At 37.1% G+C, this 26,727-nt stretch overlaps 2 protein-coding genes and 1 long non-coding RNA gene across 12 annotated transcripts in view; 2 read left to right on the top strand and 1 right to left on the bottom strand.

Annotated features, from left to right (window-relative positions):
- The window catches only part of KLHL7 (kelch like family member 7), a 56,499-nt gene extending 49,444 nt beyond the window's left edge, over window positions 1-7,055 (top strand). For all 6 annotated transcript variants that reach the window (XR_015162816.1, XM_086397369.1, XM_086397372.1 and 3 more), the window contains 3 exons: window positions 631-832; window positions 4,243-4,340; window positions 5,669-7,055. Coding sequence is in view for 5 of the 6 variants with exons in the window: in XM_086397369.1 (XP_086253495.1) it covers window positions 631-832; window positions 4,243-4,340; window positions 5,669-5,952 (584 nt within the window). In the remaining variant the exon portion in view is untranslated. The remainder of the gene's footprint in view (window positions 1-630; window positions 833-4,242; window positions 4,341-5,668) is intronic.
- The window catches only part of LOC147374492 (uncharacterized), a 22,326-nt gene extending 9,343 nt beyond the window's left edge, over window positions 1-12,983 (bottom strand). For both annotated transcript variants that reach the window (XR_015162818.1, XR_015162819.1), the window contains exon 1: window positions 12,214-12,983. This is a non-coding gene — a long non-coding RNA (uncharacterized LOC147374492). The remainder of the gene's footprint in view (window positions 1-12,213) is intronic.
- On the top strand, window positions 12,655-26,727 carry NUP42 (nucleoporin 42). Of its 4 annotated transcripts, none has more exons than XM_086397383.1 (7): window positions 12,655-12,861; window positions 15,504-15,732; window positions 17,098-17,192; window positions 21,821-21,897; window positions 22,662-22,748; window positions 25,398-25,467; window positions 26,110-26,727. In XM_086397383.1, the coding sequence occupies exons 1-7, from the start codon at window positions 12,750-12,752 to the stop codon at window positions 26,685-26,687; spliced, it is 1,248 nt and encodes a 415-aa protein (XP_086253509.1). In that variant the 5' UTR covers window positions 12,655-12,749; the 3' UTR covers window positions 26,688-26,727. The 4 variants fall into 4 exon arrangements, with proteins under 4 accessions (XP_086253509.1, XP_086253507.1, XP_086253511.1 ...); XM_086397381.1 differs by having other exon boundaries at window positions 25,383-25,467; XM_086397384.1 differs by lacking the exon at window positions 12,655-12,861 and adding an exon at window positions 12,906-13,186 and having other exon boundaries at window positions 25,383-25,467.

Below are 26,727 nucleotides of genomic sequence, written 5' to 3'. Positions count from 1 at the left end.
ATGCTATGAGTGTATACTTAAAAAAGGACTGGCATGATTTCAGAGCCTACTTATACAACAATATTCTCTACACAGCTGATAACAGTGAGGGAGAAGTTTTGTTAATGATGCAGTGACTATTCTAGAACATTACATGACAATCCTTAGGATACTCTCAAATAGTAGTTTTATAATTTAAGGTATGGATTTGCCATCTGTAAACAGCTGTTTTTCTCCTTTATAGAAACATTTGAGGTTGAGTTAATTCCTATCATGCATAACTGGGCTGGAAGACATACATAACGTTTCTTACTTAATTTGAAAATCTTTTGAAATCAAACCAGTTTCTTTTCTCAAAGTTTAATTACCAATTAACCAATTATCAATTACCAAGGATCTCCGACAGATCCTTTTTTAAATATTTTCCAAGGTCTATACAAACAAAGATAGCTTTTTCTTAAACTATTTTTCTGTTTGGCTGCTGTTGTTGCTTGAGAATAGAAGACTCTACAACCCTCAAATCTTTCCTGTAGGAATTAATGATTCATCCTCAGTCAGCTCACTCCAAGCTCCCTCCACCACCACGCCCTCCCCCCCACACACATACACACTAAGCTAAGCTAATCAAGACGGGGTCCTTTTCTTTTACAGGAAACTCAGCTCTGTATTTATTTGAGTGCTACGATACGAGAACTGAGAGCTGGCACACGAAGCCCAGCATGCTGACTCAGCGCTGCAGCCATGGGATGGTGGAAGCCAATGGCCTGATCTATGTTTGCGGTGGAAGTTTAGGGAACAACGTTTCTGGGCGCGTCTTGAATTCGTGTGAAGTCTATGATCCTGCCACAGAAACGTATGTATCATCAATTTAAAAATCTTACTTCACTATTAACTGTATTCTTTAAGCTCCAAGGAAGAAAATCTTAAAAGGCAGAAGGAACCCAACAGAGGGATTTTGTTCTTATATTAAGAGTGTATTAATACATACACTTTAGAATGTGCTAGGTTCAGGGGCATGTGTATAGGCTGGACCCTTCCTCTACACCTTAAGAAATGGCTTGACCTTGTATCTTGTGGGAGCCCCTCTCTTTCTTTCCTGCTTGTGCAATAAATAAATGCCTGAGGATGAGCAAATATGACTGATTCATCAGATTCAAAATGCCTTTTTTTTTTTAGATATCAGGAAGTGTAGAGAGGGGAAAACAATGTATAATCAGTGGTAAATTTGCCTTTAATTATAAATATTATATACTGGTTCATAGCTTTAATGAATGATAGTCCTAAGTATAATGTCTTTTTTTTTTTTTGTAATTTGCTTACTAAGGTATGTATGGATTCACATTTATTAAATAAAATTATTCTTCATCAACTGGGAAGTAAACTCCTTTTTAAAAAGCAAAATATAAAGAAATAAATGGTTAGCCAGTTTTTCTGATCTTGTTAATGACGGAACCCATCCAGTACAGCCAAAGGAAATGCGCTAGTTATTGAATAGTGGGAGTGGTGGTAAGTATAGTGTAATTGACTAACGAGAAAATGAACACAGGTGATGATACTCCAGTCAGACCTTCTATTAATAATCAGAAACATACATAGACCTTTAATAAGCAAATTCACTTGTTCATTTGAAAGGATTGTTCTTCCTTTACCAGAAAAAGTTATTGGGTAAATATGTTCAACTTAAATGTTATGCTAAAGAACTGCACCAAAACTCTTGTGCTCAAGGTTTGTATTTAGAAAATACTGCTGGGCTACAGAACATACAAGTCTTCTGCTCTAGCTATTGCTTTTTTTAAGTTAAGAGTAAGCATTTAATTATAAAATATGATTGTCATTTGCAGCTGTTTGTTTGTGCTTCCCTTCTACTTTTGAAGGATTTAAGGAAGCAAAACCATCAACTCTTTTCCCAGACAGAAGTGCAGCTGCAGTTGTTCTTTTCTCATTTCTTGCTCTACTAGTCTCCCATGTTAGGAACAGAATTGAAAGAAGCTTATCTTGAAACTGGGGGCCTCCTTAGTAGTTCAGATAGTAAAGAATCTGCCTGCAATGTTAGAGACCCGGGTTCGATCCCTGGGTTGGGAAGATCCCCTGGAGAAGGGAATGGCAACCCACTCCAGTGCCTGGGAAACCCCATGGACAGAGGAGCCTGGACGGCTACAGTCCAAGGGGTCACAAAGAATCGGACACGACTGAGCAACTAGCACTTCTATCTTAAAACTTATCTTTTGCTAAAGTGTTGAGACTAGGAAATCTCTTGAGATTATCAAACTTAATACTTCTCAATGTTTTTAAAAAATGTACCTTTGTTCTGGCCAGGGCTCACTGAGGATACCCCTTATCCTAATCCTATCGTCCATCCAGCCAGTTAGCTATCCAGCCCCTCTTGTCCTAAACAGTAGGAGCAGGGTGTATACAGATGGTCCTCTCTCCTGTATCAGTCTCTACTTTGCCTCCCATAAATTCTATACTCAGAAAGCATACAGGTTGGAAAACTGTAATCTCATTCACTCTGCTGCCTAATTATTGTTTCGTTTCTTAGAAAGGTCTTAAAAGTAAAACCCATACCATATAAACTCCAGGCTTCTAAATTTTGAGATCTGTATTTAGGCAGTATCAGTGTAAATCAATATATTCTTGTTCATAGTAGTGGGGGAAAAGTATAAAGGAATCTACAACATTAATATTTTTTTAAAAAACTAGGTGAAATAATCAGTTTGGGGAATATTTTTAAATTTACACAACTTATATATTAAGCTTGTGTATTAAATTTGAATTCTGTATATTTTCTATTATATTTAAATTCCCTAAATTTTCCTAAGTGAAAAGCTAGTGTAAATTCTCTTGTATCATAAAGAAGAAAGGGGTATGTGTATTGAATTTTTCCCAGATACTATTTTATGCGCTTTGACAGCTCACTGAGTGCAGAGCCTGTCAGAGGTTGAGTACAGGCTCTCCCACTTCTGAGTTGTACACTGACCTTTTCCCCTGGGGGGCCTGTGTGTTTATCCTGAAAAAATGGGAGGTCTTTAACCAAATGCTCGGAAAATGAGAGTAGTGACTGTCAGAACTATTTTTAAAATAAACCAGAAGTATGTAAATATAAGGCTACAAGAGTTGTTGATATTTCAGAGTTCTTCATTATGCTCTAAAAAGAAGAGTTACAAATAACCATATTAGAGAGTTATACTTATGCCAGATTCCACCCCCCCCTTTTTTTTGTGGTTGTCTGGAGCCTTTTGATTTATATCACCTGTTAAGAGCACCACCTGCACAATCCCAGGTGTCAGTTATGTGTCTGGGAGTTTAGGCAAAGAGATTGAATCTCATAGAAAAAGTAACAAAATGGTGTGTGTAAAGCTACCTGAGAATTATTCTCTGACATGTGTCCACATTATATTCTCAATCTCATTCTTTATAGTAGAGCCTGTGAACACAGCAGTGTGCTAATAAGTTATTAAATGTGACAGAATGATAGTAGTACTTTAGTTACTGCTGCTGCTAAGTCGCTTCAGGCGTGTCCGACTCTGTGCGACCCCATAGACGGCATCCCACCAGGCTCCCCCATCCCTGGGATTCTCCAGGCAAGAACACTGGAGTGGGTTGCCATTTCCTCCTCCAATGCATGAAAGTGAAAGTGAAGTTGCTCAGTCTTGTCCGACTCTTAGTGACCCCATGGACTGCAGCCTACCAGGCTCCTCCGTCCATGGGATTTTCTAGGCAAGAGTACTGGAGTGGGGTGCCATTGTCTTCTCTGACTTCAGTTACTAGAGCTGCCTAAAAGTTCTAAGTGTTTATTTAAAGATGGATGTGTGAATCCATAGGCTAATTTGCTGATTGCTAGAGGCCCATGATAAATTGTTTTACTTATGTAAATATTAATTAAAACCACATATGACAGTATTAATGCCTTATATTTCCTTTCACATCTTCCCTTTCTTGTTTGTTACTGTTTTACAAGTTATTGTGAACTATAGGAAGTGGATTTCTTCCAAAAACATGACAGAAGTCTCCAGATAGCCTCTACTTCCCATATTTTATTGGAGTTGAAAGAAGAAAATCTCTTTTTACCCCACCTGTAAATCACTCAAAACCAGTTAACTTTTGTTTTCTAGCTTTTCAGATGTGCATATTTGTGTGTGTATACACGTATGTGAGCTGTAACTGAGCACTTACTTGGGATAACAGACCTTTCCTGTAAATTCATATAAGTCCTTTTACTTCTTGTAAACAAGTATACTAAACACTTTCCTTAATTTTTTTCAGGTGGACTGAGCTGTGTCCCATGATTGAAGCCAGAAAGAATCATGGGCTGGTATTTGTAAAAGACAAGATATTTGCTGTGGGTGGTCAGAATGGCTTAGGTATGTGATGTTAATTCACTGTTCAACATTATCAGTGAATTTGCTGCTGTTTCCTTATCCTAAATTATAAAAATGTTTCTTGAGATTTTGATACAAGCATTAATTACATACATCATTACATTTATTTTTATAGTTTCTGGGCACTAACATTTTATGCAACGTCATAATACATTTAACATTCCTGTCCATGAATGTAGGTAGTAGCCAGCAGTCATTGTGACAGTCTCAGATGGCTTTTGTCTATTTCCAAATACCGTCTGGAGAATGGCATCACACTAGCTTAAGAACTGTTGAGTGACAGAAATATTTGAACTTTAATACAACGTTTAAAACTTTTAATTTAACTTTTAGGTCTTGTATCCAGGCTCTGAATAGCGCTGTTTCCTAAACATTTTTAAACACTTCATGAACATATCAGTATTACTCTTCTAATTGATTAAATTTGATATTTTAATTTTTATAAATAATGTTGTACTAAAGAATCTTAAGTTATTGCTTTAAAAAAATAATTGTATTTATCTGTTTCTGGCTGTGCTTGGTCTTCACTGATGTGCCGCCTTTTCTCTAGTTGTGGTGAGTGGGAGCCAGTTTCTAGTTATGGTGTGCAGGCTTCTCTTGTTGCGGAGCGCAGGCTCTAGAGCATGTGGGCTTCAGTAACTGTAGCTCCTGAGCTCTAGAGCTCTGGTTCGTAGTTGTGGCACACAGGCTTAGCTGCTCTGCAGCATGTGGGATCTTCCTGGATCAAGGATCAAATCCATGTCTCCTGCATTGACAGACAGCTTCTTTACCATTGAGTCACCAAGGAAGTCCAAGAAATTGCTTTTAATAATGTAGAATTTGGACTGAATCTACAGATAGATTCCACAAAGCCTATTTTAGTCAGTACCTTCAATCTTTAAGAATAACAAAGAAATAACTTTTCCTTCTTCTCTTTCCATTGATATTTTTCATAAACTGCTGATAGATAAATGGTAGAAGGAAAAAGAACATTTGAATAACTGTAATCAAACTTAATCAGAAAGAAACTTCATTGAGTGGTTTCCTTTTTAATTTTTCCACAGCAGATAGAACATTTTTAGTTTTATAGAATAAATTTTAAGTATTTATGGTCTAAAATGATAAATAAAAAATTAAGTTAAATTCCTATTGTGTTAAAATCAGAATAAGAATTTAGGTAGTAGATATGTAAGGATTCATTATAAAATTGTCACAACTTTTCTGTATGTTTGAACTTTTTCATAAAAAATGTTTGGAAAAATATGAAGAATTATTACTTTAAGAGATTGTAGAATTTTTCACATAGTCGTTCATGTTTTATTCTTTTGAAGGTGGTCTGGACAATGTGGAATATTATGATATTAAGTTAAACGAATGGAAGATGGTCTCACCAATGCCATGGAAGGGAGTAACAGTGAAGTGTGCAGCAGTCGGCTCTGTAGTTTATGTCTTGGCTGGTTTTCAAGGTGTGGGTCGACTAGGAAACATCCTTGAATATAATACTGAAACAGACAAATGGGTTGCCAACTCCAAAGTCCGAGCTTTTCCAGTAACAAGTTGTTTAATTTGTGTTGTTGATACTTGCGGAGCAAATGAAGAAACCCTTGAAACATGAAAAACTGAACCTCAAGATTCATTGGAGACTCAAAAATATGGCCACCCGTGCTTTGTTCCAAGAGTGCAGTCACAAAGTTTTAGTTTGGTGTTTTGTTTTTTTTTTTTTCCAAGGAGTTTTCAAGTAAAGTAAGATTCATGTAAAATATTTTCTTTTATATGGATTTCCTTCCTAATTGAAAGACTGTATTTCCACTGGCCATGTAACCAAGAACAAATCTAGCAAACTTGTAAAATTATAAGCACTTGGTGAAAACATGAATTCTTAAATGAATTTCACATTTGTAAGTATGATTATAGCAGAATGGGGGACTGACTCATGATTGAAGCAGTCTCATGTTAGCTCTAGATTCTATTTTCATACATCATAGAAGTGCTATGTAGTTATGTCTGTTTCTCTTCAGTCAAAAACTAAGAAATAGTATGAATTGTAAGTCAAAGATAGTTCTGATGGAGCAGCTTAGTCTCATGTAATTTTGCTTGTCTTCATTTGTTCCATTTAGTGCCAAATGTATTCCATTTTAAAAGCAAGCCAGAGTGAGTCAAACCATACACTTATATCTCATAAAAACATTTTGGGAGTTAAAATGTAATCAACTCCTCATGAACTATATTCAGTACAATTAAATAATTCCATCTTTTTAACACAAAACGTCAAGCTTAGCACCCATCATTAATTTACTTCACTTTTTTAACCCAGGGATTAAAAAAGGATTATACCTCTTCAGTGCTCACTCTGTTAATATTACCTAGCAAAAGAAAGCTACTTATAGCAAATTCTAGGTCACTAGAATATCACTGATAGTGATACACTGTCAATGTTGAATTTTAACTTCTTATAGATTAAAAAGGTACATAATTTCTTTTCCTTAGCATAACATATCAGCAAATTTGACCCAGTTGTCTCTAAAAGCTTTGTAATTGAGTTACATATTTGTCATATTACTTATATGTGCTCAGTAAATCTTTTACAAACCCAACTGTTCATTTCTTTCCTAGTAATGTTTTGCCCTTTTACATTATGAAATGTATGGAATGAGCCATGTAAAGCTGTCACCATCAATGTTTTTAAACCTGATAATATTAAATATTTTTAAACTTCAAGCAGACTGCTAAGTTCATTCTTCACTTAAATGTGTTAGGTAGTTTTTAACTTGTGAAGCAATGTTTCTTTTTAAATTTTTATTCTTTATATGAGGGTTATAATCTTAAGACCTAAAAATGTTTAAATGAAAAGAATTATAAAAGATAAAGGTAGATATATTTCCATTTATGTAAGGTTTTATGTACATTACAGTTCTATTAATTTATGAGTCATACAATTCACTTGTTTAAAGTGTACCACTCATTGATCTTAAATATATGTACAGAGTTATGCAACCATCACCCTAATTAGGGAACACGTTCTTCACCATAAAAAGAAACGCTATACTTATTAGCAGTTACTCCCCATTTTCCCTGTATTACTTCCTAATGGCTCCTATAACAAGTTACCATAAACTTCATTGCTTAAACAACAGAAATTTACTCTTTCACAGTTTGGGAGGCCAGAAATCCTAAATTAAGATATTGAAAGGGTTGATTCCTTCTGGAGTTTCTGAGGGAAAAACTTCTCTTGCCTCTCCTGTATTTTCTGGTGGCTGCTGGCAAGCCAGGTATTTGTTGACTTTTAACTGCATCACTCCAGTCATTGCTTCTGTCTTCACATGGCCTTTTCCCTTGTGTGTGTCTGTCTGTCTTCTGGTACTGTTAAAAGTCATTGGATTTAGCTCACCCTCCTCACTGGTGGAGGGCATGGCAACCCACTCCAGTATTCTCTCCTGGAGAATCCCATAGACAGAGGAGCCTGGAGGGCTCGCAGAGAGTCGGACATTACTGAAGCAACTTAGCATGCACGCATGCACCTCTTTGTATTTTTTCAATTAATTTATTTTTTAATTGAAGGATAATTGCTTTACAGAATTTTGTTGTTTTCTGTCAAACCTCAACATGAATCACACACCTCTTTATCTTAACCAATGACTGTCTCCAAAATAAGGTCTCATTTTAGAGTTTTAGGGAGATATTACTCAACCCAGTTCTATCTCCCAAAGGACTCCATCCCTAGGTAACCATTAATCTTTCTTTTTCTAGACTTTGTTATTCTGAACAATTTTATGTTGGGTTTTGACCTTTGCTCTCTGTTGGGAAAAATGTGTAATATTTTTGAGGGTAGAATATTGATTTGTCATATCTCAATTTGGTTATATATTATGTAGTTACTTAATATTACTTAAATAATTTCCCATATGGAATATACAACTGTTTAAGGTATTTTAAATAGATTACCCATTTCTTTAGGTTATATCTGCTGACTAGAACACACTGTGATAATGCAGATAGCTTTGATGTAGGTTATAACGACGGAGAAGGCAATGGCACCCCACTCCAGTACTCTTGCCTGGAAAATCCCATGGACGGAGAAGCCTGGTAGGCTGTAGTCCATGGGGTCTCGAAGTTGTACACGACTGCGTGACTTCACTTTCACTTTTCACTTTCATGCATTGGAGAAGGAAATGGCAACCCACTCCAGTGTTCTTGCCTGGAGAATCCCAGGGACGGGGGAGCCTGGTGGGCTGCCGTCTATGGGGTCGCACAGAGTCGGACACGACTGAAGTGACTTAGCAGCAGCAGCAGCAGGTTATAATGAAATGTGTGTGTGTTTTTCCTTAGTAATCTTAGTAATTCTAATTATTGTCTGTTTTCTGTCCTGGAAATAGTCTATGATATTGTTGATATCAGGATAATGAGTATAATATGTTGGTAAGTATATTTTCTATTGCTTTCCTACTCAAAATTCCTATCCTATTTAGTTAACATGTTAATATTGTGTTTTTTGCAGTGATGCTATTTAGATGACATAACAATTCAGTTTATACTTTTGAAAATCACAGTGTGAACATGAAATTTTAATGTCTTGAAAAAAGTTGTTGCTATCAAAAACATTTAGTCATGAAAAGGAGCCACTTTTAAAAACCAACAGTCTGTATTTCTGTTGAAATGTCACTCTTACTAACTAGAAAGCTTTTTTACTTTCCAGAGCTTTAGCCTCTTCTGATAACAAAGCTGTAAAATGGGATTCAAGGTCTGGTTTATTCAGTTCTTGTAGGGGATTTCCCCGTCTTCCAACCACCCACTGAATTTGTTAGCACTATCCATGTTTAATCTCCAAGAGCATTTTTCTTTTTATGATTGTCCTTTTCTACAGCATGTTGGTCTTGTTTCAGGTTGTCCTTAGGACATTTTAGTTTGCTTTTGTGTGTGTGTGTCACTCAGTTGTGTCTCTTTGCACACCCATGGACTACAGCCCGCCAGGCTCCTCTGTCCATGGAATTCTCCAGGCAAGAATACTGGAGTGGGTTGCCATGCCCTCCTTCAGATTCAGGGGATCTTCCCCACCCAGGGATCAAACCCAGGTCTCCTGAATTGCAGGCAAATTCTTTACCATCTGAGCCACCTTAACATTACTTTTGCTATTGGTGTGTTTCTCTTTCTTCTCACTTCTTTTTCAATTGCTTTGATCTTTCCTGTTGGAATCTGTCCTCAAACATCTGGTCCTTGACTGTGCATTTATATTTAAAATGAGATGTTAAAAAATTGTGACCTTTCATGTACAAGCGTGAGCTGAAGTGTCAGAGAACTTCATCATATGATAAGGAAATGGCTGCCTATTTTTGTTGGAGATTGGTAAAAGATCTCATAGATACTTTTCTGGGATGTCTGATTCTCCAGAAAATAAAACTTCCAAACTCCCACCTTTTGCAAGGGGGAGGGCAAACTAGGAAGAGACTGTCCTCCTGGCTGCAGGATCTCTGAGCTCAGGCAAAGCACCATTCAACAGGCATAGTTTGGTTCCTCTTTGTCAGTATCATAACTTGCCCCTCTATATTTACGTCCTGGACTCTGAAGCCTCTCTCCTTACATTTTTGTCAAGAAAAACACCTATCTCCCATCAGGTAGGTGTGAACGGTTCACCCTTTTCCAATGCCTGGTGGTTCTTAATTCTTGAGGCCTCTTAATTTTCAGCCTTCTTTGGGGACACCAGTTGTCCACCTTAAAGGCATATGACTCTTCCTCTAAGAAATTTACTATGTACTCTTATATGTACATTCAGTCTTCATAAATTGTGGTTTGAAATTATGGTTTTCTCCTAGTATAATCAAAGACAAAGTTTTTGCTTGTTTTCCCTCTTATTTTGAGATATTTTCAAGCGGAAAGGGAGGCAGAGGTATTTTTATTGTCACCTTGAAATTAGATGTTTTCTTCCTATGGCCCCACTCTCTTGATTTCCATCTACTCCTCCCCTATCACTAATGAGTTCTACATTCCTCAGTCCTTGACTCTCATCATCTCACACAGCACTTTATCTTCTCCACCCTCACCCTCATTTAAAGCTTCAGCCTAACTGGTATTATTTTAGGTCTTTGATGCCAGCAAAGTCCTTATACACGCTGGCATCTGCATGGATGAGAAGTCATTGGCCACAAAGAGAGAATGGTTACCACAAGGGGACTGCTCAAAATAGATATGTTAAGAATAATGGGAGCCAAGTTTCTCAGTGTGAAAGAGGAAAAAAAACAGAAGGGAAATAAAATTAATTCTGTGATCTTGGATTGAAATTGGAGGTTATCAAAGTGTGAAGTCATACATATAGAAACCGAAATGTGCGTTGATGTAAATGTGTCTGTCTATAGTATATGTTCTCTAGCAACGCCCATGAAAGGATTTGGGAACAAAGATATCACAAAAGCAATGAACAAACTTAAGAGCTCAGATCTTGGCTTCTAAGTACCACCAAAACAGACCCAGATCTCCTTGGAGAGCAGGGAAAGTGTCAGATGACCCTGGAGCATCTTTTAGGCCAGGAAGTGAAGTGCTCAAAGAAGCATGAGATGTTTCAATTGGGAATGATTTGCACATGAAAATAAATGATAGTAACAAAGAATAACCCAGTGAATAAAATTGGAAACTCTAAGTCTATACTGATAGGAATAAATAAATGAGTGAATTAAAAGTTTGGTGAGGAATGAGGTTTTACATACTTTCAAAGTCTCTCCCTTTTGTTATTAATAACAGAGGAAAAGAGTAATTTTACAGTGGAGCAGCTTGCCAGATAACACCTGAAGTGATCAAAGTGAACATTACAATTAATGGGACAAACTGACGTGCACAACTTGACAGGTGCATTGTGAAGACCATGGATGCCAAAGATGCATAATCTAAATCTAACGAAACACTTAGGTCTGCATTAAGGAAATTTTATAAAATAGCTGTAAGCCAAGGTAATGAAAGTCAAGGAGGGACTGAGAAAATATTCCAGAATGAAGAAGCCTGAAGAAATATGAGTAAGGCAATGATAATTTTGAACTGCATCCTTGTCACTTAAAGGACATTATTGGGACATTTTTAAGGCAAAATACGAATAGAACCTAAGGATTAGTAGTATGCAGCAATACTAATGTCCTAATTTTGGTTATTATATTGTGGTTAAGTAGAATGTCCTTGTTTGTAGGAAATAAAATAATTGGGTGGTGGGGCATCAAGTCTATAATAAAGTCTCAAGTGGCTCAGGAAAACGTTCATGTAACTCTCCCACAGTTGTTTTTTTTTTCCCCCCAAAAGAAATGAAAGGAATTTAAAAAATATATATACTAGATTGCACCAGTTATTCTCAGCGCTCTGTAGATTCCACTGTGTTCAAAATCCAAAGTATATGAGCAAAAACAATGGCTGATCTTTTTATTTTAAACTACCAGGGACAAACCTGTAATCCAACAGATCTATCGACTCACTGCAACCAAGAAGACGGCACACTAGAGGAACTGTAGTGTGTTTCACCACACAATGGAAAAGGTAGTTGTAGGAATAGTAGGAAAGGTGGAGTTCAGGTAGAATCTAAATGAAACAGTTTTGATACTCCCAAAGCATAGCAGAGCAGTGTAATGATGCATCAACACCAGATCTGGAGTGAGAAGTGGATGTAGGGTCATGTTTCTTTGGAAACCACAAAGTTAAGACGATATGAACTTGTTTTTTTCCAGGAATCCCCCTATCCGCAGCTCTGCACCTGGTTAGAAACAGAAGCTGCTTCTCTGTGTCAGGTGTCTTAGATCCTCTAGGCAACGAGTGGAATGTTTCATTATTACTGATAAAAGTTCACATAGCAACGTTCACGTGGGTTTTCAAAGAACAAAGTTTCTCTGTTTAAGAATGTAGTACTCACCCAAAGATGCCGGTTGTTATGATACTTTTTAGTTGCACTTTGTCCTTAAATCTGTTTCCTGTAAACGTTTCTACTGGCTTACATTGTTACCCATCCTAATGAACGGCTGGCCAGGTTTTAATTAAGCAGTTACAAATGAAAATACGACTATGCTTCTCAAATCACAGCTAATACTCCTCCCAGGGCTGAAGTCCTTAGTTTGCCTGACCAACTTTCTTTCCTCTCATTTGAGATCTCAAGCCTACATCGAACAAGACCCTGCATCAAGCTCTTAAGCGCCTTTCTCCGCAAAACCGTTCAAGCATCCCGCCCTCTCAACGTTGCGCTCAGGGCGTGCCGGGCGGGCCCACTCTTCTCAAATCTTATTGGGTAAAATCCTCGCCTCTCATCACACTATGGGCGGGACAATAGAGAAAAGGCCTTTACCAGGCGCAAGAAGATGACATCACAGTAGCGGAGCCGGGACCTCTGGTTGCTCTGGGCTCTGCTCGCTGAGGGTGCCAAATGAAGACCGCTCCGTTCGCGACACCGTCGCCATGACCATTTGTCAGTTCTTCCTTCAAGGCCGCTGCCGCTTCGGAGACCGGTGCTGGAACGAACATCCCGGCCCCAGGGGTGCCGGCGGAGGACGGCAGCAGCAGCCCTCAGGTAATGTTTTCCTCAATCCTTCGCAGCTAGCCGAGCAGGGGAAGGCCTGACGTGGGGCCGGGCGGGCGAGGATCCGGCGTCCCTCCTGGGGCCGGCCGCTGGGCACAGCGCCGCGGCGTACCAGTCAGGTGACGCGGACGTGCCCGCGCCGTCCCCTCGCCCGCCCCGCCCACTGACGTTTTCGCCCTTTGATTAGGAATTACGGCTGATTTTGTTAAGTGGGCGGCAGCTTATTCATGGTTACAGTGAAAAACAACGAATTTTCAAGTCGTAATTACGTATTAAAACTACCTAGTCTTTGCACGGCAGTGGTTTCAGAATTGGCGTAAGTCGACCTAGACGCCTCCTTGCTGTAACATTGTACTATTCCGGGTACTTGTTTTTCCCGTTGATGCTTTTAATGTAATTTTTTTTCTAAACTTATTTCTAGGGAGAGGCTAGTAAGTGGGGCCAGAGTCACGGCTCTTTGGGGAAGTCGAGAACTCCTTTGAAAATCTAATAAAAGCTGCTGCTGCTGCTGCTAAGTCGCTTCAGTCGTGTCCGAATCTGTGCGACCCCATAGACGGCAGCCCACCAGGCTCCCCCGTCCCTAGGATTCTCCAGGCAAGAACACTGGAGTGGGTTGCCATTTCCTTCTCCAGTGCATGAAAGTGAAAAGTGAAAGTGAAGTCGCCCTGTCATGTCCGACTCTTCGCGACCCCATGGACTGCAGCCTACCAGGCTCCTCCGTCCATGGGATTTTCCAGGCACGAGTACTGGAGTGGGTTGCCATTAGGCTACAGAGCCGTAAACCTCATAAATGCACATGCTTATAAAATTGGAGGTAAAATCGGGAGAGTGGGCCGCTCAATTAAGAACTCTGAGCTCTAAGGTAAAGGTATGCAGGACTATGGTGACCTGCCTTCTGGGCCTAAGTCATTGTCGAAATTGGAGTATTTCACTAAATCAATTGTGGATAATGCAACTGTCTTCAAGGAGAGGAGGGATCCGATGTGAATCTATAGTACAATGCAAGGTTTTAGAGGTCAGATGAATAGTTAGACTTTCTTAGAACTGAGACTTAGTTCTTAAAAAGTACCACAGGATACTGATCGCCTCTCCCTTCTCTTTCCTCCTGTACTGCAATTCATCTGACGTTTAAACCTTTTGTTGCATTGTGGTTTCACTTTTATAGCTCTTCCAGATGACAGTCTTTTTGAATTACCCACAGTTAGTCTAGTGAAATACTCCAAACCAAAAATTAGGACTCGGGATCAGACAAATGTGAGTATTTCCAGGAACAACAAAATGTAATATTTAACATTCTGTGGAGACTTACTCTAAATATAGTACAGAATAAATGTTGAATGGATAGATTTATGGGTTTTAAAAGAGTAAATAAAACTAGTTAAATAAACAGTGTACCTAATGCCCAGAAATAAATAAATGCTTGCAGAATCAGGAAGTATGAAGGCCAAAAGCTATATCCAAATGATGGAATGAATTTCTTCAGTTGTGAAGGAAAAAAGATCAAACTCTAGAAAAATACAATATTGTTAACCCTTACTTGCAGGATCTGGTCTAGCAATGTTCCCCCTTTCCTCTTTGGTTTTGTTAAGTAGTTTTAGAATTGGGAGATGAATTTTTTAAAGTAGTGTATCTCCCATCACTCCAGTTTTATTGTACATATTTAATAGCATATCTCCTAATTCAGTTAGAAACGTGGTGAATTATCTTGGCCCCAACTGAGAAGTGATGAATAAATGATATAGTTGAAGTGATAAGATTTTTTTTTAAATATAGAGACAGAAAGGAGAAAGTCCTGTTGGCTCATTTTGATAGTTATAAGAATACTAAAAATATGGTTATAATAGAGGAAGTCAATGCACTTTATTCATATGTAAACTACCGCTACAATTCTCATATGGAAAATAGGAGGATAGGTTTTCTTTCTCAGAATACTGAGTCAAATAGATTTACCCGTCTATCAAGGACAGAAGGTAGAATCTAATTTTTTCAATAAACTTCTTAATACATTGGTCTTTTTTTCAGATTTTACTACTATATAGGGCCCAATTGGGGAGCAAAGAATGATACAGATACAGCTTTTTATCATGAAGGAGCTTATGATATAGGTTACATGCCTTCTGTCCACTCCATTATCAAACAGTTGTTTAATAAACTTACATCATAATTTTTCTGTGGATTTACAGTCCTCCCAGTCTTGTTAAACTAGATCATTGTGTGATTTGTTGCTACTGTGTGTGTGTGTTTGTGCGCTCAGTTGCTCAGTCGTGTCCAACTCTTTTGCAACCCCACGGGCTGTAGTCCTCCAGGGTCCTCTGTCCATGGGATTTCCCAAGCGAGAATACTGGAGTAGGTTGCCATTTCCTTCTCCAGGGCATCTTCCCGACCCAGGGATCAAACCTGCATCTCCTGCACTGCAGGCAGATTCTTTACTACCAGCCAAGCCCCTTTGTTGATATTACACTTAATTCTATAAATTGAAAATGAAAAGTTTTGTAATTTAAAATGAGTGGGCATGTAGTGCCTGTCGAATCTTTACATAATATCTGCATATAATAAGAAAAAATATAATGAAATTTTTAGAGATTGAAAACATGAGTTGCTAGTAAAATTATTTATTTTGTTGTTTATTTCAGGTAGTAACAGAAGAGGATGGAATACCACCAATCAGAGATATTCCAGTGTTATCCAGCCATCCAGTTTCTCCAAGCCTACACCATGGGGGGGCAGCAGAGATCAAGAAAAGCCATCTTTTGCTACTTTTGATTCTGGAGAGTCTGCTAGCAAGAACAGGGGATTTGGCTTATCTCAGAACCCATTTGCTTCACCTGGCTCTGATGACCAGAAAGATGATAAGAAGCTTCTGTAAGTGAAAACCTTCAGAAAAATTACCACCCATTTGCTTATTTTTTTCCAAAAGCACCTATAATATTTCCTTAAAAAAGAAGTGATCCTATTACTTTATTAAATTGTTATAAAATCAAAATAAGCAAAAGAAAAAGCATCCATGATCAGAGGTAATCTCTGTTTTGCAGGTGTCATGCTAGACTTTATTTCAACTTAAAATGTGATTCTTCTATATCAGTGCAGTGTCTTCTTGGGGATAATTACTCTTTTTCCACTTTTCTATCAATGATACTAAACTGTGAATATCTTTCTAAGGTAATCCTGCTTATGTTAAATTATGAGTTCTTTACAAAGTATGAGGTGATTTAAAGCAGTTTTTGATTTTTGAGGTCACTTACAGCATCTTGTATTTTTCTTTCTATAATAAAACTTTTACTTCAGTTACTTCATGCAAACATTTGACTTCATTGTTGTGGAGTACATTTCTTATCATTTATTAAGAACATTTGTAGTTCTCAAAATTCTACATTTGTAGAATTTATGACTGGTGCTGAAACAGTGCCTGGCTGTATATAAGTAAGTGTTCCCTCAGCTCCCAGCAACTAGGACAGTGCTTAAATATATTCATTAGTCTTTTATATCCCATAATTAAATTAGAACTAGTTGTAAACGTTTTGAGCCATGTATCATATACAATTGAGTAAGTAAAATAAGACAAATGAAACATTCCTTCCTATATTTGATGTTATTGTAAAAATCTGAAATTTTAGTATTATTTTATTATCAACTACCATTCTTACTTCATTAATTGTGCCATCCTGGGTAAGAGGGAAATATTTAATTTAGAGCTGAATATATCCATGACTCTGCTAACAAATTAACCATGGACATGAGTCTGTTCCGTTTTTGCAAAATGTGAGAATTAGACAAAATGATCTCTGAAGTCCTACCTACTTAAATATTTTATGGTTCTTTATTACTTACTGGTTCTTTCTTTCTCAGTTAAATGATCATTGATGTTAATTATAATGAACAGAGAAAATTAAAGGTAATATTGTGTATTTTAAAATGTTAAGTTAGTATTGTGTATTTTATATTTCAGTTCTTTAAGATGTATATAGTACTATAGTGAGTTCTCAATAAATATATTGGTTAATGGTTCAGTGTACTGGAAAACCAAAATTATAAATGTCTTTGATATTATAATATTTATAATCATGAAGTGCAGCTCATATTTTTGCAAACTTCTGCTTTGAAGGACACTTCAGAAAATATAGTGGAAAATCTAAAATTATATATTTTCTATAACAGTCACTGAAAATTATCAATGATAAATTTTACCAAGCAGAAGAAAAAGATCTTTTGCCATTTTTATTTTTTTAGGGAAGGAATTGTTAAAGATATGGAGGTTTGGGAATCATCAGGGCAGTGGATGTTTTCTTCTTATTCTCCGGTGAAAAAGAAACCGAATATTTCAGGTAACTAGAAATTATGTGTTTTTAAAATGTGTTTTACCGCTATTATTTTCTAAAACCAAGACCAGATCAAAAAAAGAAATTAACGAAAAATTTAGCTACAGTTAGGGGAGTTTGGACATTGTTTAAAATACCTGAATATTCTACCAGAACTTTGTAATTCAGAGATTGAGGTTGGAAGATATAGTTCAAGATATATTGATCCCTTGGGAAAACCAGTAAAATGAGGACTTGCCACTTGCCACATTTCTAATTCTGTAAGCCTAAGAAGAGGCTCTACTTCCTTGGTTCCCTGTAAATGCTACTTTGGAACCTTTAGCTGCCTGCAGAGAATAGAAGAGTCATATTATACCTGCCATTGGGCTTTGACTCTGTTCTCTTTCTTTCCTCTTTTTTTCTAAGGTTAGTTATTTTTAATAAAGCATGTTGATACCTCTTCTGGAGGTAATGTTTGAAGTTAGGGAGCCTTAGAATGCTCCTTTTTTCCCCACTTTCTTTTGTCCATAGCTCATTTGGGGCTGAAAGCTAGACCACCACAGTTTTCTAAGCCTGCTTTTGAGTGGTCCTAGGCCCTATGAAGTTGAACAGGAAGTCATTGGAAAATGAGGGCCCTTTCAGTCTCTCAGAACTCTGGAATTTCTGTCTCTGCTCTACCTGCTCATTCTCTGTGAGTATTTGTGTCACACCACTCCTTAGTCATTTATTTACTAATCATTCAGCAAATACTTATTGAATTTCTTTTTTGCCAGGCCTCATTCTAGGTGGTAGGGATATAGCAGTGAGTAAGATAGCTAAGATCCATCCCTCATGAAATTTATGTTCTTGAGGGATGGAGGCAATAAGCAATACAAATAAATAATTTTAAATAATGATTTTTCTGTAAAAGTAATAAGTGTTAAGCCTTTTTTAAAAAGTTCAGAATTGGACATGATGCCTAATGTCCTAAAGCGGTGGTTCTCAATGTAAAATACAGATCCCTCAGCAGCATTGTTAGATAAAATATGGGACATCCAGTTAAATTTAAATTTCAGATAAGTAATGACATTTTTAGTATATGGATATCCCATGTACTATTTGGGACATACTTACACTTTTTTGTTTTTTGGCTTTGGCCTTACCATATGGCTTGTAGGGTGTTAACATTCCCTGACCAGGATTTGAACCCAGGCCCATGGCAGTGAAAGCATGAAGTCTTAACCCTGGACTGCTAGGATATACTACCTTTTGAAGTATTTGTTTGTCAGAAATTCCAATTTAATTGGGCATCCTTTTTTTTTTTTTTTTTGCTAAATCTGGCAACCCTATTCCTGAGATCCTTTTTAGGGGCTATACAAGTTTAGAAATATTTTCATAATAATACTAAGACATTAATTGCCATTTTCACTGTGTTGACATTTATACTGTTGGTGTAAAGCTGTTGATGAGGTACAGGCAACAAACTACTAGTAGATTATAGTAGTCAATAAAAAAAAATTTTAATGACATCTTCACTTAAGAATGTCCCTGATGAAGAGGTAAAAGTTATTAATTTTATAAGCGTACACCTTTTAAGTATTCTGTGTGCAAATGGGGAGCACACATAAAGTAATGTTAACAAATACAAATTTTTTTTCTAGTAAGATGACGTGTGCTAACATTTGGAAATTCTGGATAACTCAGTGAACCAATATTTTCCAAATGACCAGTGTGTGAAGTTACATGGTTGAAAAATGCATTCTAAGTGAAGTGATGTGAAAGGCGCTCAGTTGTGTCCGACTCTTTGTGACCCCATGGACTATACAGTCCATGGAATTATCCAGGCCAGAATACTGGAGTGGGTAAACTAGTTAATAGTTTGGTTCATTAATATGATATCATTAATATGATTTGAGTCCACATTATAGCTAACCTTTAAGAAACTGTTGCCTGTCAAGTTTTGGTATTGTACCAAAGAAGAATATCCACAATTATCTAAAAAGACCATTAAAGTCATCCTTTCCCAGCTACATATCTGTGTGAGAAGTTTTTCTTTATATACTTGAACCAGACAATGTACTGAAACAGATTGAAGCAGATTAAATAGCAGAAGCAGATATTATAATACAGCAGTCTTCCATTAAGCCATGCATTAAAGAGATTTGCAAACATAAAACAATGGCACTTATATCACTAAATTTTTATTTTTTGTTTTGGAAAATAGTTTTTTTATTCATGTTGACACATTGATTTCTTATTTTTAAATGAATTAATATTTTCTACACTTTTCAGTTTTCATTTCAAATATGGTGAATATTGATTTATGTAACCTATGTAAGCAAAAGGTCTGGAATCCTTAATTATTTTTAAGAATGTAAAAGGGTTCTGAAGTCAGAAAGTAGGAGAATCACTGTCTTTATAATGAATTAATTTTTCCTTTGCCACTAGAATGATACTGTATTTATACTTATCTTTGAAAGAATTGAGAAAATAGTCACCCACATCATTTTCTGTCTTTGTGGTTCACCATGAGTGACTGATGGAAGGAAGAGAAAGTAACCAGAGGGACAGTGTTTCTTTACTTAGAGTGGTTATCTCTTTTTAGGAAGCAGTATTGAAACTGAGTCCTGAATGAAGAGATGTCTCTTCTGGGAAGATTTGGGGGGGAATGTGCAGAGCCCCTTGTGCAAACCGGATTGGCATACTTGTAGATTAGTGAGGCCTGAATAGCTGGAGGAGAGTAAACAAGAGAAAGAGTAATATAACATTAGGCCAGAGAGAGGCAGCCAGGGGCCAGATCATGTTGGGCCTAATTGCACTAGGAAGCCACAGAGAGTTTTGAGCAGGAGGAGGGATGTGATCTGATTAGAAAGAGCTCACTTAGACTGTTAAGTGAAAAGAAATGGTTTGCTGGGAACAGGGGTTGGGGGCACAAAATAGAGGAAGGGAAATGAGTTAGGAGACAGCTGCTGTTGACTGAGAGTTACTTGCAGTGGAGACAGAATGGGTCAAATCCATGTTTTGGAGCTAGAACTGGCAAGAGGCTTATTAATTAGATATGGGCAACAAGAGAAATACGAGGTGATTCTTGGTTTTGTGGCCTGAGTAGTTTGTAAAGATGGTAAAGATAAGTTGTTAGAGAGCATCGAGGGATCTGATTTGAATGTTTTAGGTTTTTTTATTCGAAGGTAGGAGTCTTTGGAGTTAGTGGTATCTGGTTACCAGTAAGTCTCTGTAGAAAAAAATTCTGAACATTTTTCTTTCTTCTTTTTTTTTTTCCTCAAAAAGTTTTCCTATTATGAAAGTTATTATCTGTTGCCATAGAAAATTTGAAAAATACAGAAATATGTAAATAAAATAAAGATCAACTGATCTCAGAGATAACAGCTGTAACATTTTAGTGTATTTCTTTCAAAACATGTAAGCACTTATTTCTTATTATATATATAATTAGCAGTCATAACCTAGTGTTGCAGAAGCCTTGTTGTTTTCAGTGTGTCTATTACTAGAAATACTAGAATGAACATCTTTTTTATGTAACACCCTTTGTTTACATGTTCAATCATTTCCCGAGGTCAGATTCTAGAAATTCTGTTAGAATCAGAAGGTATGAGCATTTGTAAGGCCTTTGACATTTATTGACAATTTTCCTCCCAGAAAAGTTTTACCATGATTTCCATAATGGCAACTTAGAAGAATGTCCATTTCACCACATCCTTAATAATGATTGTCCATTTTTAATTTTTGCCAATCTGATAAATAAAACATTGTGTCTATTTTAAGTTGTATTTTTATTAAAAAAATTTTTTTTTATCTACTTATTTTTGCCTGTGTTGGGTCTTCATTACTGCACAGGGGCTTTCTCTAATGCAGTGAGTGGGAGTTATTCTCTGGTTGCGGTGCATGGGCTTCTCATTGCAGTGGCTTCTCTTGTTGAAGAGCACATTTTCTGGAACATGCAGGCTTCAGTGGTTGTGGCGTGGAGGCTCAGCGGTTGTGGCGTGGGGGCTCAGCGGTTGTGGCGTGGGGTCTCAGCGGTTGTGGCGTGGAGGCTCAGCGGTTGCAGCTCAAGCGTTCTACATCTTGGACTCAGTTGTTGTGGCACATCAGTTTAGTTGCCCTGTCTTCCCTGACCACCAAGGAAGTCCTAAGTTGTAATTTTAAATTGAACTTTTCAATTTCATTTATATACTGGCTACTTGAGTTATTTTGTGAATTGCTTGTTCATTATCTTTGCCCATGTTAGCTTATTTTTCTTACTGATTTGTAAGAGCTAATTATACATTCTCATTAACTCTTCTGTCATATATGTTGCAGTTATGGTATTCCTAGTTTACTGTTTGCCTTTTAATTTTGCTTGTTACAGTTTTTGACATACAGAATTTTTTTTATAAGTTCAAATGTATATGGAATCAACTCTCTTTTTCTTTTCTGTATTATTCCTTCCACTCCGTTTATCTTTAGGAAATTTTGCCCCTTCAAATATTAATAATGAACTATATTTTATTCTAATTTTATACTTTATTAAGTAGAGTCTAGTTTTTTAATTCTTTCCTTATGATTATGAAATTTTTCTAATGATCAAGATTAGCATATTTTCCTATCTAGCACTTCTCATTTTACTATACTATCAAAAGTATTGGTATTTAAAGATTCCAATTGATTCCTCACTTCAGGTTTTACAGACATTTCACCAGAGGAGTTGAGACTTGAATACCATAACTTCTTAACCAGCAATAACTTACAGAGTTATGTAAGTTTGTTTCCTATTCATCTACTAACAGATTAGCTGTTAATTATTGTCTTCTCTATAGTGGCTCACTCGTGTGTTGGCAAAGTGGATGAGGTCTATTTTTTTTTTTTTTTTTTTCAGAAAACTATATTCTAAATTATTTTCTTTACAATTGGTTGGTTATCTAAAGTGATGAGAGTATACTTTGACTATAGTAACTACCAGTGCTTTTATTTTTATTACCAATTATTCAGCAATCAGTCCCAGAAATCATACCCTTTCATCATTTGACAGACATTTATGGTGCATCTCGTACATGCAGACACCATGATGAATGCTAGAAAAACAAATAAATGCAGTGTTGGGTGCAGATTAGCCTTCTCATGTATCAAGTATCAAAAAATTGAGAAACTGGGTGAGAATAAGTTTAGTGCTTAAAGGAAATGACATAAACTCTGTATTTTCTATTGTCTACTGTCAGTATCATATCAACCAGTACACATGTTTGTCTCCCATCCAAATATAACTATTAATAACTCTGTGCTGCCAGGTACTTGGGATCTTAACTAGGTTATACAAGGAGCTGGAGAATAGGGAAAGGGAGAGGGGTCTACAGCAGGAGTGTCTGGCAAGTAGGGGTAGGTCAATGAAAATTTTAGAAGTTATGGGCCATAAAAATGTTTTATAATTTTATTGTGACTTTGGAAATAAAGACATGAAGTTGTTGAAGAGCTTAACTTAAACACTCAATACTGACATGTTATTTTTCTGTCATCTTTCTTCAGCTAAATTCTGTCCAGCAGTTGATAAATCAGTGGAGGAACAGGGTGAATGAACTGAAAAGTCTAAATACATCAACTGCAATAGCTTTGGTGAGTATTGGAGAATCTTCTACAAGGAAGTATCTTATCTGTTGCCTTTTTGAAGAATTTCATTTTGGATTTGTGAAACAAAGCTAAAGAATTATGATACACATTCTCAAGAACCATAATATATTATCATTTAGAGTCAAGGTTCTGGAATTCCTTTCTCTCTGTTCCTTAGTCAGAAAAGCACAGATAATTATGCTTTTCTAAAAGTATTCTTAGGATTAGGTTCTTAATTTTGGTAGTACTAGTTTTGAAAATTTGGAAATATTATATAATATAAATTCAAGTATTACAGGTTTCAGCATTTAAAAAGAAATTGCTTTGAAAAATTATATGAATGCATATTTATTTATTTATTTATTGACTTCATTGGGTCTTAGTTTTGGCACATGATATCTCCATTTCAGCACGTAGGCTCTCTGGTTGAGGCATGTAGGCTTATTTGCCTCATGGTGTGTGGGATCTTAGTTACCCAACCAAGGATCGAACCTGCATCCTCTGCATTGGAAGGCAGATTCTTAACCACTGGACCACCAGGGAAGTCACATATAGACTAGTACACACTTTGGTGACTGGAGGACACTTACCATATGTTCCTGTCTTATACAGAAATGCTGTTAGGAGGTATATACGCACTTGTCCCCAAAAATACATGATACTACTGCAGCATATTCATTATCTCTGTTGATAAAGTTTATTTTTCTGCCCCCAAAAAGTGTTCTTAAGAGCATTATTTTTAAATAAAATATTTACATTTGGAATTTAATATTTCCAGTTTCCTAGGTGATTTTTCTTTGTACTTTCTGAAAAAGCTATAAGAGTAGTAGCTGCCTGAACTTAGTGAATGACTGAAAGTCCTAATACCCTACTCCTTAAATATCTGCTTCTAAATGACTAGACTCTTGTGCAAGCTAGTTTCTTCTGCCTTTCAGTTGTTGTCATGCCATTTGAATTCAGTAGGACTTCGGAGAAGGCAATGGCACCCCACTCCAGCACTCTTGCCTGGAAAATCCCATGGATGGAGCAGCCTGGTAGGCTGCAGTCCATGGGGTCACTAAGAGTCGGACACTACTGAGCGACTTCACTTTCACGCATTGGAGGAGGAAATGGCAACCCACTCCAGTGTTCTTGCCTGGAGAATCCCAAGGACGGGGGAGCCTGGTGGGCTGCCGTCTATGGGGTCGCACAGAGTCGGACACAACTGAAGTGACTTAGCAGCAGCAGGACTTCTTGGAAGTATTTTTTCTCTAGATGAGAGGTGGCCCACTATCACCAATGCTAATGTGTAAGGGGTAACTGAGTTCAGAGAACTACGGACCTTCCTTCAAGATTGGAAGTTCTGTGTTCTTTGACAGCTTCCAGGGGGCCCTTCTGTAACTGAGAATCTTGGATAGCCCACCTACAACTGGCTTACCGTGCATCAATTCTTTATGTCCAATTATTCTTTTAATCCATTATATGGATATAATATGATTTGTTTATCCACATTCCTTATATGATAATTTATCACACAAGCTGAGAGAGAGAAGCTAGCCCCTCCCCCCCCAAAAAAAACCAAAAACTGTATACTATATGATTCTATTTATATGAAACTCCAGAAAAGACAAACCTCATTTCTAGTAATAAAAAGTGGATGAGTGGTTCCCTGGGACCAGAGGTTGGAAGAGGGTTGCCTGGAAATGGACGCACGAGAACTTTTATGGGTGATGGAAATATTCTAAATCTTGATTGTAGTGATGGTTATAAATTTATGAAAACCCATTGGAAAATAAATTTCTCAATGGATGCATCTTATTTTATGTAAACTATACCTCAATAAAGTTGAATTTTAGAAAATGCTGGGGACTTCCTTGGTGGTCCAGGGGCCAAGACTGCATTCCCAATGCAGGTGGCTGGGGTTCTATACCTGGTTGAGGAGCTAGATCCCACATGCCATAACTAAAGGATCCTGAGTGCCACAACTGAGACCCAGTGCAGCCAAATAAATAACTATTTTTTAAAAACAGTGCCAATAGGGTTTTCAAATGAGAGAAATAATATATGCTTGTATTAATGAGGAAGGACTTATTAGAGGTTAGGATTAAGTGAAAAGTTCATTGAAAAGGAGATTAAGATTTCAGTAAGCAGAGATGAAAGATATTTCTACAGCAGAAAATAGCAAGAACATAAAATATTTTAAGGGAATAGGGAATGTTTAATAGAGTTTACTGGTAAGCTTTTAATAATGTAATTGTGAATTAACTTCAAGTCAGGCATTTGAGTAAGTCAACTGGGGTAGCCTCTAAAGGTCCCTTACCTAATATCTAGGTTTCTTGGTTAATGCAGATCAACCTGTAGACACTGAAATCTAGAATTAAAAAGTATTTATGATTTTAATATGTGTTTATTGAAGAAATTTAGAAAATGTTTTAAAAGCATAAATAAAATTAAAAACACTCACAATTCATCAGCCAGACCATCACTCTGAACTCCTTGAGAACTCAGGGCCCATTTTTTCTATGCATATTCACTTGTGGGCATTTTTCTATGTTAAGCAATTGAAGACATTTTAAAGTGCACATTTGAAAAATTAAATTTGGCTAAAAGTGTACAGAAAAAGTACTTGAGTTATTCACTTGCCTACCTCTTTTTTAATAGCTGTCCGATTTACAGGATGGAGTGAATCAAGCAACACCTTCATTTGGATTTGGCAATAGGCAAACAGTAACATTTGGGTCACCAGGTAAGTGAAAAGTCATGCAAGACTTGATTGATTTAGAAAAATGGGATTTTATGGGTTTCAAATACAAAGCCTGAAGGTGTCTCTAGTGCCATGTTAAGTCACCCTTGCAAATTTTACCACCTTCCATAATAGAGCTTCAAAGAATTTGGCTCATCTAGCATTGTGAAATGGTGTTCAGAATGGGCACGTTCTTTGAAAGACCCTATGGCTCAGGTTTTAGATGTGTATTTTAGGAATGGTGTTTCTAGAGTTTCATAGGACTACATAGCTATGGTAACAGTACCTATGAGGACTTTCTTGTTCCTGTACATAACAGCGTAGTTTTGTTTTCAAGTGACAGCTCCAACAAGAGTAGAGGACAAGCTGAAGTGAAAGTCCACTCCCTAATCCCTGAGATTTCTCAAGAGCTACCTTCTTAAGTGAAGGTAAATTAGAGTGCAGATGAGATCAGTGTAGCAGAAAGACAGGCCAACAGGGTTTAGTGAGTTTGTCCTAACTTCTCATTTTCACTTTTCTTCCTTCCAATAAGTTTCTCATCATCTAAACATAGCAGAAATAAGAAAAAGAAAAGGTGGGGGCAAGGTAGTAATATAGCTACATTTTTTGACTAATAGTTTTTTTTTCTTTTTCTGGTTTTTGTAGGTTTTCCTGTGAATAACAGCAGCAGCAACAGTGCTCAGAATTTTAGTTTTAAACCAAGCCCTGGATTTGCTACAGCCCCTTCTGGAAGCCCTCCTGTGTTTGGGAATACTCCAGCGTTTGGAGCTGTACCCGCTGCCAGTTCTGCCATTGCTGCTGCTACTCCGACTTTTGGCCTTAGGAAACCCGAAATCACATCTGCTGCTTCATTTTCATTTAAAACCCCTGCAGCTTCTGGTTTTGGATCATCTGGATTTTCAGGATTTTCACCTTCTATGGCAGCAAGCCCTGTTGGATCTTCAGTGGCCCCAGCCTTTGGAAGTGGCAGTTCTGTAGCTGGTTTTGGTAGTCCAGGCTCACAGCCTCACACTGCTTTCTCTAAGTCATCCAGTGACACCTTTGGAAACAGCAGCATACCTACTTCTCTCTCATTCTCACTTGGCAGCACCTCAACAGATAATGCAATATTCACACCCAAGGATCAACTAACAGCAGAAGAACTGGAACAGTTTCAATCCAAGAAATTTGCTCTGGGAAAAATTCCATTAAAGCCACCACCTGTGGAATTTCTAAATATTTAAAAGGGCAATTTTAAATACAGAAAAAAACTGGCTTTTAAAA

This window comes from Bos grunniens, chromosome 4, assembly GCF_055505025.1.
Source record: "Bos grunniens cultivar Pamir isolate PY7600 chromosome 4, Bosgru_T2T1.0, whole genome shotgun sequence".
In the NCBI taxonomy this organism is placed as follows: Eukaryota; Metazoa; Chordata; class Mammalia; order Artiodactyla; family Bovidae; genus Bos; species Bos grunniens.
This window is presented reverse-complemented; position numbering and strand designations above follow the sequence as displayed.